This window comes from Mytilus trossulus, chromosome 10 (genome assembly GCF_036588685.1).
Source record: "Mytilus trossulus isolate FHL-02 chromosome 10, PNRI_Mtr1.1.1.hap1, whole genome shotgun sequence".
NCBI classification, from domain to species: Eukaryota; Metazoa; Mollusca; class Bivalvia; order Mytilida; family Mytilidae; genus Mytilus; species Mytilus trossulus.
The window spans coordinates 50834613-50846770 of record NC_086382.1 but is presented as its reverse complement, the minus strand read 5'-3'; the positions used below and the strand labels follow the sequence as shown (position 1 = coordinate 50846770).

At 30.8% G+C, this 12158-nt stretch overlaps 3 protein-coding genes across 3 annotated transcripts; all 3 read right to left on the bottom strand.

The window, feature by feature from the left end:
* Positions 1-1570: 1570 nt before the first annotated feature.
* LOC134687990 (melatonin receptor type 1C-like) lies at positions 1571-3752 on the bottom strand. The gene is made up of 2 exons (XM_063548455.1): positions 3253-3752; positions 1571-2145 (listed from the first exon to the last, which is right to left on the bottom strand). Exons 1-2 carry the CDS (start codon positions 3677-3679, stop codon positions 1571-1573), a joined length of 1002 nt encoding a protein of 333 aa, XP_063404525.1. The 5' UTR covers positions 3680-3752.
* Positions 3753-4461: 709 nt separating this feature from the next.
* On the bottom strand, positions 4462-8405 carry LOC134686318 (melatonin receptor type 1A-like). Its single transcript, XM_063545989.1, has 2 exons — positions 7916-8405; positions 4462-7010 (listed from the first exon to the last, which is right to left on the bottom strand). Exons 1-2 carry the CDS (start codon positions 8400-8402, stop codon positions 6316-6318), a joined length of 1182 nt encoding a protein of 393 aa, XP_063402059.1. The 5' UTR covers positions 8403-8405; the 3' UTR covers positions 4462-6315.
* Positions 8406-9387: 982 nt separating this feature from the next.
* On the bottom strand, positions 9388-11922 carry LOC134686317 (melatonin receptor type 1C-like). The gene is made up of 2 exons (XM_063545988.1): positions 11385-11922; positions 9388-10440 (listed from the first exon to the last, which is right to left on the bottom strand). The coding sequence occupies exons 1-2, from the start codon at positions 11869-11871 to the stop codon at positions 9716-9718; spliced, it is 1212 nt and encodes a 403-aa protein (XP_063402058.1). The 5' UTR covers positions 11872-11922; the 3' UTR covers positions 9388-9715.
* Between the last annotated feature and the right edge of the window lie 236 nt (positions 11923-12158).

The window sequence follows — 12158 nt, the reverse complement described above, 5'->3', positions numbered from 1 at the left end:
ACTCACAAATACGAGCAGGTGTATCAAAGTGAACGTTGTCAATGATTAGATAGTGGAGTAAGCGTTTTCCATTCTGCCGCTAACGGCGAATGATTTTATAAAAATGTGGCATTGTCTTTGAAAATTTGTAAGTTCTCTTTTCATATCTAAACTTTTTATGTTTGTTTTTTGTCAAACGGACATCCAAGTACTATCCGTTTCCAATGTGCATCTATGCTTTGTTTAAAGAGATTTTGTAGCACATAATTCTTTGAGCGTTTCCTTTTTCCAATAGAATTGTTGGTGCTCATTCAAAATTGGTTTTAGTCAAAGTACCAAAAAGTTCTTCAGAGCTCCTTAGAAGTGCTCTGAGTAGGTGCATACTACTGACAATTAATACAGTCGTATATGGTTTCCCGATGTTTAAATGCTGGCTCATATGGGGGTGAGCTTGATGTATAATTTGTTGAGTTAAGTGATTGTCGCTAGAAACCGAAAGTTTATTGTTTATCTTTCAATTTCGTTTTTAAATTTTACATGTGTAACGTAACCTTCTCTTCTTCCAAAGAGCAAATTCTTGACATATATTCATATAGCCTTTCGGACTGAGTAGCTTGCATTCCCAAAAATTCCATTTAGATATCAAGTAACTTTTGAGTTTGAATGTCTGATTTATTTACAATATGGCTTGCTGAATATTGAGATGACATACACATACGATCTGGATTAAACAACGGACTAGAGTTCATAGATGTTTCATTTGTTTGGTTTTTGGTTTTTGGATTTGTTCTATTAGAAAACGAGATTTGAGTAGTAAGCAATATTAAAAGATTGTACAAGAGAACTTATGTTTCATTTTGTTTTAATACACTTATCACTCACTATACATGAATCTTTTCTTAATTTACATGCCATACAGGCAATATCATCATTAGTGTTATTGTTTATTGTTTATTGTTTATTCTTGCATTCTTTTTATTTCTATTGTTAAAAGTTCTAGGTATTTTAATAGCTGGATTTATCATCAAGCAAATTTTAATCGCAGGACATGTATTTTCGTTTTAATCAAACTGATGACGAGAATTTGTATGCTGCATAACATTCAGTATACACACTTTAGTATTATATCACATTAAGTTAAATATTCCTACAAAAACAATATAACTTTTAGTAAGCATCAGAAAATCTCTTATTTAGAAGTCCATATATTATTGGATTGCAACAGCTGTTGAAATAACCGATTATTAATATTCTATGCACTTTACCGGGTACAACAATTAGGAGATAACTGTATTGTATTTTAAGCTCCGACGGCATCAATTGGGGATTTGATGGTCGCAAATTAAGTTTACTGGCGACGCGTTAGCGGAGACAGTAAACGGGTATTTGCGACCATCAAATCCCCAATTGATGCCGTCGGAGCTTAAAATACAATATTGTTATCTCCATTCTAATGAAACTGACAAAAAACAACGTTAAAACATGCATTTAAAATCTGTCATATACCGTCTACGCATGCGCGTACGTCCCATAGCATCAATTGTCAATTGATGCCATGTAAATAAGTGACGTTATCCAATCAAAATGAACGTTACAAACGTTGTTGCATTAGAATGCTTAATATCATACTTATACGATAAGGGAACCAGCACACGAAAAACACAACAACTATTGTGCCAAGCATTATGGCAAGTCTTATTTCTTCTGGTTTTGCCTTGGATGCCTTGTAAACTGGCTGTTTCGGAGGTGATATTTTTATTTTAAAACTGACTGATAATGTTCTATTGCCTTTGTTGTCATCAAGTTGTGGTTCTCTGTTTAAATCCTGATTTCCTATTCCAGTGTGCTGATTTTGTTCTTTTCCAATATCTTGGTGACAGATATTGTCGGACTGTGTGATGTCGGTTTCATCTTTAGACATTGACATTTTAACAGTGTAATTATTCATTATTTTATTTTTGCTGGTTTTCACTATTCTGTAAATTTTATAGTTACAAAATATCATAACAACAAGGGGAACACCGAAACAACAGCATATCATAAACAGTGAATATGATAATGACATTGGCCAGTTAGCAAAGCATATGTACTGAGCTGGAGTGTATGAGTATTCACACCAGCCAATCAATGGTGGCATAGAGACGCCAATAGTCACTCCTATAGCTGCTGAAAAATGAAAAAAAAGCTTTCTTTAAAATGTTTATTAGTGTGTTATAATGAATTGATAAATGAGGAGAGTGTTTTATTGCACCAAAATAATCTGCAGTGCAGTAAACGTCAATTTGACAGTCACTCTCTAAATATTGTATGGTGTCCACCTGCAAGTTTATGATATAAACTCTGTCTCTAATTTCAATTAAGATAGTATATGTGTAAATATATTCCCCAAAGTCGTCCAATAAAAACATAAACTTGTCTTATAATTTGGTTTGCCAGTCACGCGTTACGTCTACACAACGACAACTCATCTGCATTGATAGAATAATAAGTGTTCTTAATATTCAACTTATTTTAAAATATATAAAAAAAAAGGTTTGCCGTTTTCAGCTGATTTTTGGTTCTTATGATGTACTGTAACACCTCTGTCCCTGATTATTGGGGTTGGTGCCTTCAAACGTGTTTAGCCCCGAGACATTTTTAATTTACCTGTCCTATTTAATTCAGTGTTTGTTTTTTCTTTTTTTTTCTGTGTAGTGTATTTGCTTTTCGTTCATTATTTTGTACACAAATAAGGCCGTTAGGTTACTTGTTTCAATTGATATTTACATATTTGCATTGCCGGGGCCTTTTATAGCTAACTATATGGTATGGGCTTTATTCCTTGTTGAACACAAAATGGTGACCTATATTGTTTATTTCTGTGTCATGTGGTCTCTAGTAAATACTTTATTCATTAAAAATCATACCTCAAATGGCAAAATCAAATAATAAAACAAATCAAACGAATGGACACCAACAGTCATATTCCTAACTTGGTACAGGCATTTTCAAATGTAGAAAATGGCGGATTGAACCTGTAGAGGAGATTTGGTTTGGTTTTAACTTTGTTGGCTTCATTTGTTCTGAACTAAATACTTTAAATAATTAGATCGTTACTATTACAAAAACTATCATTACATTGTAGAAAAAAAATTCTGTTAACCTTTTAAAAATTAAATATAGAATTGAAATGAAAATCGAAAATAAACTGTCAACAAATCAAACGGAATTTTCAATTACGCAACATTTGAAAACAATATTAAATTGAAATTATGTCAATTTACAAAGACTCACCAACAATCATAATTGCAACGTTTTTCCTTTTGTATACTTCAATAAACTTGGAAGGATGACAAACCATAACGTATCTGTTTATGCTTATATTACACAAAGACAAAACACTTCCACACAGCGTCACCATATTCGAAAATCCAAGAACTTCACATGCGTCATCTGATAAAAGCCATTCGCCCGAAAATATAGTTGCAATCGTAACTGGTATATTTATCACCGACACCAACAGGTCAAATGCAGAAAGAACTAAAAGAAAGCAATTTGTAATTGTCCTCAGGGCACGAGATCTCAAGACTATAATCCAAATTGATATATTTCCCAGCACAGCTACAATACATATGATAGTAAGTAATATTCCTTCGATAAATTGTTCCGCAGTAATGTCTTCGTATTTCGTACGACCAGTTAGTGTTTTATTATTGCCCATTAAACCTGTAATAACAACTTGCGAAGTGTTGCTGTTGGTTTATTATGTATTATTTTTACTGTTTAGTTACTGATACGTGTTTCTTCAATACACAATTCTAAATAGGAAACGAAATTAAAAAAAAAAACAGATAATGTGTCAGTAATTCACTAATCTATAAGCAATTTCATAACGTCGGAATAAAGATGAACTTACAAACCCGGTAATCAACTCACGGCATATAATAAGAAAATAAATAAAAAAAACTAATAAATTAAGTAGTTGTGACGTATGTTTACACAACTTTGCTGCGGGGTTCCTACTATTGTCATTTCTACATATAATTTCTGTTTAGTTATCAAAGGTACCAGGATTATAATTTAGTTCGCCAGACGTGCGTTTCGTCTACATAAGACTCATCAGTGACGCTCATATCAATTTATTAATATGCCGGTTATTAAAACAACTTACATACAAGTAGGAAGTTGAGCTAGCTATATAACCAGACTTATCCTGCCATTTGCTTTTGAAAATCCTTTCCCATGTCAGAAATATGACAGTATTTCACTCGTTCTGTTGATAACGTTTGAATTTGTCAGTTTTATGGACATCTCCTTTCTGAATTTAACTTTGATTTGGATATTTTTGTTGTAAATTTTTGTTATGAAATAGTAAGCTTTTTATATATGTATATTTCTTTGGAAATCAGTTCTACTTTGTAATAACACGGAGAGAATGTAAATAATAATCATGATTTAATTCAAATCTTTATTGACATTAACCCATACATTTCTAGCATTTGACATTACATAACAACCAATAATAACAAAAATAAACAAGTTCTTTAGTACAAAAAAAGAAGTAAATATTTCTAGAGTCCACTGTCCTGAGTTTTATATAATGTTTAATAAATGATCAAAGCTTATTAACCCCAATGCGTGATCTTGGGTTGTAAAAAATGTAATATATGTCATTTCATTTGTACATGTATATAATCATTTATCAAAACATCAAAATAAACGTTTCTTATATTACTGCTATTATCACACTATACAAAAATTTACTTCATCTTCTTTTATTTTGTATTTTACGCATAATCTTCTTTTTTTTAAACTTGAAGGAAGATATCTTCCCTTTTCTTTTTGTAGACAACTAATTATTTGATCACTGGATATGGAGGGGTAACTGATGATGTCCGAAAATCTGTATTTATGATAAAGAATACGGTTTGACAATATAAATGAGAAGATTTTTAAAAATACCAAGTATTGAATTTAAGCATGTCATGATTGCTTTTTAAGTGTATCCTTTAAAATATGATTAAAAATGTATTTATATTATACTCTCTGAAATTGAAATGGTTTTAAACTTTTCAATCGGATATAACTTAAAGTAAAAACAGTTAAATGGGTAAAACATAATCAAGTTGTAGAGTATTTAAAACAAAAATTCAAAACGTTGTGCCATATATGTTAAAAAAAAAATCTTTCGAAAATAAACGGTCTGCCTCATTTCATCTTTTCTTGTTACTGGAATTGATAAACGACGACGTTTAACTAAATAATATTTGACAAACGTGATGATTTCAAAATAAAATTTGATAAAATTCCAAGCGTATGATTATATATGCAGCAACAACCTTCCAATTCAAGATCTAAACCTAATCTATTTTTGCCTTTCTTTCTTTTATTTCTTCCTTTCATTTTTTCTCATATTTAAAAATGTGTATTTAAACAATGATTGATATAAAATAGACAATACAAAACTATAATGCATAGGATAGCAAGAACATCCCAAATCAAAATTGTTTGACGGAGCAAGATACTCAGTAATTGTCGACTCAGGTAGTTTGCATCTAACATTAACGGTAAAAATTTGATGCAGTAACAGTACTGCGATAAGTTTTTATCATATGGGTTCACTTATGTATTTCTCTGTCCTGTATGTTCTTGTGCCTATTTGTACTGTATTTTTGACATTTTAACGATATTTCAACAGTGTCATATCAGCGAGAAGTATGGCTAGCAATAAAAATCCAGGTTCAACCCACCAATTTGGTTTGTTATCCGGATTTGTTATCGCTTGATCGAATTATGACTATTAAACAGCCTTATACTATTGTAGTTTTTATTTAATATTTTCTTTTTCTTTAATTTCTTTGTTTGTCGTTATTGTTATGCAGTCCATTTAAAATTAATTTCGTGTTCGTGCATTTTTCCTACCACTATTTGTACTCAGGACCGTCTTGGACTTACAGCGAAGTGTGGTATTTCTTATGTGTTTCGATCATGACTGTTACTTTGGAATAAAGGGAGCATTAAAATGTTGTTACGTTGGTTTTAATTTTGTAAATTGTGTGTAAGGATATCAGTATTAGAGTTAATATAAACAATGCCTCACTTGAATAATTGATAAATGATAACAAAATAAAAATAATATATAACAAAAAGTATGATGAACTGACTTGAATTGAAAAATTCTAAAATTAAGCCTCTTCTATTTTACTGCAATATGTCATTAATGCAAAATGAACAATTCTAAGAAATGCAATCATTCCGAAGTTTACAATGTACAAATTAAAACGATGACGAGAATTGTATGTAATTTATCATGCGAGTATAAACACCTTCAAATTATATTATCTGTAATATTATTCGTTACCTCCAAAAACAATATAACTTTTTGTAACCATCAGAAAATCTCTTATTCAGAAGTCCATATATTATTGGATTGCAGCAGCTGTTAAAATAACCGATTAAAAGTGTCGACATGTGAAATATTCTAGGAACTTTGCCAGGTACTACAATGCTTAATATCATACTTATACAATAAGGAAACCAGCAAATGAAAAATACAATAACTATTGTGACAAGCATTATGGCAAGTCTTATTTCCTCTGGGTTTGCCTTATTTACCACCGGCGGTTTTGGAGATGAGGCCTTAGTCTTTACTGTGCTTGATAATGCTCTGTGCTTTTTGTTGACATCTGATTGTCCTTCTGACTTCGTATATAGATTTCCTTTGCATCTGTGTTGATCACTTTCCCGACTTATGTCTAGCTCATTGGTGTTTTCTACTGGTTTGCTGCCATTTTGATCTTTTAACATTGACATTTGTACAGGGTAAGTATTCGATACTCTCTTTTTGCTGTTTTTTACTGTCTTGTAAATTTTATAATTACAAAAGATCATAACAACAAGGGGAACACCAAAACAGCAAAATATCATAAAAAGAGCATATGATAATGATATTGGCCAGTTTGCAAAGCATATGTTCTGCGATGGAGTGTATGAGTATTTACACCAACCAAGTAACGGTGGAACGGAGACGCCAATAGTCACTGCTATAGATGCTGTAAAAGAAAACAAAATAATTATTTGTTTTGAGCAATGCCTTATCATGATTAAAAACTATAAATGACAGTTTAATATGAATAAAATATCATTAAGCCAGTTACTCTGTCAATATAACATGATCAAAATCGGGTCTGAACCAGCTTCATTGTATGTATTTGATTTAGGTTACATAAATAGTGGAACATTCTTATTTACTAAAGACGTGAAAAATGTCCCTGCTATAATGGATGATTTCAAATTTCAGACTATTGACTAACAGGAAGTAGCTTTTTTTCACTTGTTACAAACTGCACAATAAAAAAAATGCACATCATTTTTCAAACGTTTCATATAATAGGGCCAAATAAAACTTTGAAGAATGGTCTTATTGTTCAATGACTGTTTTGGAATTTCATCATTCGACAAATAAGAAATGGAAATAAGATCAAATAACGGAAGATGTAAATTTCCTATAGCACAACAACATTATAAAGCTGCAGACCTAATATTAAATCATTCCCTTTCATATTAGACAAGAAAACTTGGACAGCTTTCTAATTGGCAATCATACCACATCTTCTTTTTTGATATTTGACAAAAGATTCATTTCAGTCGGACGAATTCGAGCGTTCAGCGATGCTAGTAAAATGGTCTACGAATTCGTCCTCAATTCGTCTTCCGTTAAGAGAAGCAACTACATGGATGTTTTCAAAACTCTACATTACAAATCAAGACATAGTATCTACCTACTTCTGTAAGACTTATGCAAAACATCAAATTTACCCTAACTGAATCAGAAATAAATCTTTTATTCTTTTATTCTGTGTACAAAGAAGTCATTAATCCTTTTATGCACACAAAGAGCAAAAGAGAACTGTAGATTACGTGAATTTAAAACAATTTTCAAAATTACAAAACTCACCATTAATCATGAGTATTACGTTTTTCCTTGTGTACACTTTTATAAACTTGGAAGGATGGCAAACCATAACGTATCTGTTAATGCCAATATTACATAAAGACAGTACACTTCCACATAGCGTCACCATATTTGTAAATCCAAAACCTATACATGCTTCGTCTGATAAAAACCATTCACCCGAAAATATGGTGAAGACCGTTACTGGTATATTTACAACTGATACCAACAAATCAAATGCAGAGAGAACAAGAAGAAAACAATTTGTGACTGTTCTCAAGGCACGACACCGTATGACTATAATCCAAATTGAAATATTTCCTAATACAGCTACAAAACATATAATAGAGAGAAGTATTCCCTTGATAAATTGTTCTGCAGTTAAATCTTTGTACTGCATACGATCAGTTAATGTTTTATTATTGTCCATATTCATATAAGCAAAATTGGTATCAAATAAAGCATTCCTCTCAGTTGGTTCATAACGCATACTTTTTCGGTCCATTTCTTATTGTGTTTAAAATGAGATTTTGTCTTTTTATAATTGAAATAGAAAATGAAAATTTACAATGAAAATAAATGGATTTTTTTTTTTATATATTACACTGATTTATATTTGGGCAATTGCAATTAAACTTGTGATTCACCTCAAGAAACACAATAAAAAAATGTATCCGTTTATTTTTTATTAAAAATTTTGTCATAATCAATTATATACACTAACAGTCTGATGATTTAAAATAGGAATTACATTCATAATTTCACTAATTGCGATTGATTAAAATCCTGTATCTATGCTAAGTAATCACAAGAGACAAATTTTATTATTATTTCAGATATGTCATGTTTAGGTCATGATAAAAGTATAATTGTCCAAAACCAATTACATTATATTGTCTAAACAACATATTGTTTATAAAGATATTAACAATATTTTATCTACATCAAACATCTCGCATATAACCAGTTTATAATATGATAAGGTGCAAATCGGATATATTGAAAATATTAATTCATGATATGAAATAGGGTGTTAGTCTAACTCGAGTTGAGATTATAAAATAACAATATAAACGATAAATGATTTAAAACATCTAGAAATTCGCATACAAAATATGGTTGGTTTCTGCTTGTTAGTGTGTGCTTAACTATGTCCCGATCATAGAAAACATGGTCGTAACAACACAACAACAAAATGAAGTGTAAAACCTAATGGAAAGGTGAACCTCGTTAGACCCAAACAAACCACGAAAAACAACAACACAGGTGAAACCATTATAAGAGTTCAACTTATAAATTAAAAAAGTTCTTTGGTTAGACTAAAATTTAATTACTGCAGCTCTAACATATTTAATGTAAACACGTCATAGCAATCTGAGAAAAGTACAACCTAGTTAGTTTCCACAGGAAGTAGAATCATTAGCACCAATACCTGGATACCAATGCATATTTATTTTACATAATGACCTATTGAAAAAAAATCTTACAATAACAATACTTTTAAAAAGATTGTATAACAAAGCTTACATGTTGTTATAATTTTTTGAATGAACTTATAACTTTATATGGATCTTTTCTTAATTTACAAGCTTTATAGCAACATCTTCAGTAATGCTATTATTCAAAATCTGTTCTCCTTTTATATTTTGAATCTCTAATGTTAAATCTAGATATTGTAAAGGCAGGATTCATTATACAAACAAATTCTAAAGCACATGACATGTGTTTCCTGTGTTATCAAACTGACGAAGAGAATTTGTATTTTGCATAACATTTCAATATACACACTTTCGTATTATATCATTATAAGTTTAATATTCTTCTGTTTCTGCAAAAACAATATAACTTTTTAAATCCATCAGCAAATCTCTTATTCAGAAGTCCATATATTATTGGATTACAGCAGCTGTTGAAATAACCGATTATTAGCGTCGACATATGAAATATTCTATGCACTTTACCAGGTGCTACAATGCTTAATATCATACTTATACAATAAGGGAACCAGCAAACGAAAAACACAACAACTATTGTACCAAGCATTATGGCAAGTCTTATTTCTTCTGGTTTTGTCTTGGACACTTTGGACACTACTGGCAGTTTAGAAGGTGAGGTTTTAAATTGAAAAATGGTCGATAATATTCTATTGCCTTTGTTGGCGTCGAAATGTGTGTCGTTGTTTAAATCTTGATTTCCAATTCCAATGCGCTGATTGTGTTCTTGTCCAAAACTTTGTTGACCGGTGTTGTCTGACAGTGTGCTTTCGCTTTCATCTTTAGACATTGACATTTGTACAGTGTAATTATCCATAATTTTATTTTTACTGATCTTCACTGTTCTGTAAATTTTATAGTTACAAAAGATCATAACAACAAGGGGAACACCGAAACAACAGCATATCATAAAAAGGGAATATGATAATGACATTAGCCAGTTGGCAAAGCATATGTACTGCGATGGAGTGTATGAGTATTCACACCAGCCAATTAATGGTGGGATGGAGACGCCAATAGTCACTGCTATAGATGCTGCAAAAGAAAAAAGACAAAAATTATCAAAAATGACAATTAATGCTTTATCTAACTATTTAACTAGCTATAAAACCAGGTTCAATCCACCATTTTTTACATTAGAAAATGCCTGTAACAAGTCAGGAATATGGCAGTTGTTATTCATTCGTTTGATGTGTTTGGACTTTTTATTTTGCCTTTTGATTTTTGACTTTCAGTATTTTTGTGTTTTTACTTTTTATCATGATAAAGGAGAGAGAGAAAATGATTTAATTGCACACAAAAAATCTGTAGGTGACGTCAATGTGACAGTCACTCTTCAAATATCGGATGGTGTTCACATGTCAGTTTACGGTTATAAGTAAACTCATCATAGATACCAGAATTAAAATTTTGTATTTGCGCCAGAAAAGTATAGTCATGACACAGGGTAACTCAGTCTCTTGAAATCTTTACCTTCCATTTCCACCAAAGTCATCCGTTAAAACTCATAAAAGATACTTTTCTTATAATTTTTCGGCATATCCGCGTTCCCTCTACACAACGAGGATTAAGTATATGGTTCTAGAATTATACGTCTTTAGAGTATTCAACTTATTAAAAATGTATATCACAGTTTAACTAGTTTGCTCCCCGCTCTATACGTGAATGAATAAAATGCGTGACCATGTATTGTATATAAAACAAAAGTGTATAGTCGGCATTATTGTTATATCTGCGTATAAAAAAATGTTTTGCATCTGTTTTGTTATTTAATATTGTGTCTCGTTAAAAAATAATGCTATTTTCACGAAATAAAAAGTGTCAACCATAATTTATTTTTCAAATTAAGTGTAGAATATAAATAAAACTTGAAAACAAAATTTCAACAAATTACAAGAAAATTGGGAGTTTGATTCAAAATGAGCAACATTTGAAAAAAAAATATCAAAATGAAATTATACCAATTTACAAAGACTCACCAACAATCATAGTTGCAACGTTTTTCCTTTTGTATACTTCAATAAACTTGGAAGGATGACAAACCATAACGTATCTGTTAATGCTAATATTACATAAAGACAGAACACTTCCACACAACGTCACCATATTTGTAAATCCAAAAACTATGCATGCTCCGTCTGATAAAAACCATTCACCTGAAAATATGGTTAAGACAGTAACTGGTATATTTATTAATGACACTAGCAGGTCAAATGCTGAGAGAACTAAAAGAAAGCAATTTGTAATTGTTCTCAAAGCACGAGATCTTAATACTATAATCCAAATTGAGATATTTCCTAGCACAGATACTAAACAGATAAAAGTAAGTAATATTCCTTCAATATATTGTTCTGCGGTGATATCTTCGTATTGTGTACGATCAGTTAGTGTTTGATTGTCGTCCGTATTCAGAAAAGAAACATTTGTAGCAGACGTTTGATTAAAACTCATACTTATACGCGCCATTTCTTATTAGTGTGTTCTATCATTACATTTCTATTTCTAACAGAAATTATATTTTGTCTTTTCACAAAATAACAAGAAAACGAAACGGATTAATATTAAAAAACGGATGGTTATCGTCATAAATAACACTTATTTGAGCTTAAGGGTTTACAATAATCCAACTAGTACTTTAAGGTCATTTAACGAAACAAAAACAATAAAAGCATGTCCGGGTTTTTGTAATTATCCTTTTTTTAATTCACAATCATACCTAACATTCAAAGTCCGGTGATTTGAAATTGAAATAA

Excerpts from the sequence above, each read along its gene's own strand:
- LOC134687990 (XM_063548455.1), bottom strand. The coding sequence starts at position 3,679 with ATGGGCAATAATAAAACACTAACTGGTCGTACGAAATACGAAGACATT. Across the intron at positions 2,146-3,252 it reads CGTTGCAATTATGATTGTTG|CAGCTATAGGAGTGACTATT; the intron begins GTGAGTCTTTGT and ends TTCATTTTTCAG.
- LOC134686318 (XM_063545989.1), bottom strand. The coding sequence starts at position 8,402 with ATGCGTTATGAACCAACTGAGAGGAATGCTTTATTTGATACCAATTTT. Across the intron at positions 7,011-7,915 it reads CGTAATACTCATGATTAATG|CATCTATAGCAGTGACTATT; the intron begins GTGAGTTTTGTA and ends TTTCTTTTACAG.
- LOC134686317 (XM_063545988.1), bottom strand. The coding sequence starts at position 11,871 with ATGGCGCGTATAAGTATGAGTTTTAATCAAACGTCTGCTACAAATGTT. Across the intron at positions 10,441-11,384 it reads CGTTGCAACTATGATTGTTG|CATCTATAGCAGTGACTATT; the intron begins GTGAGTCTTTGT and ends TTTCTTTTGCAG.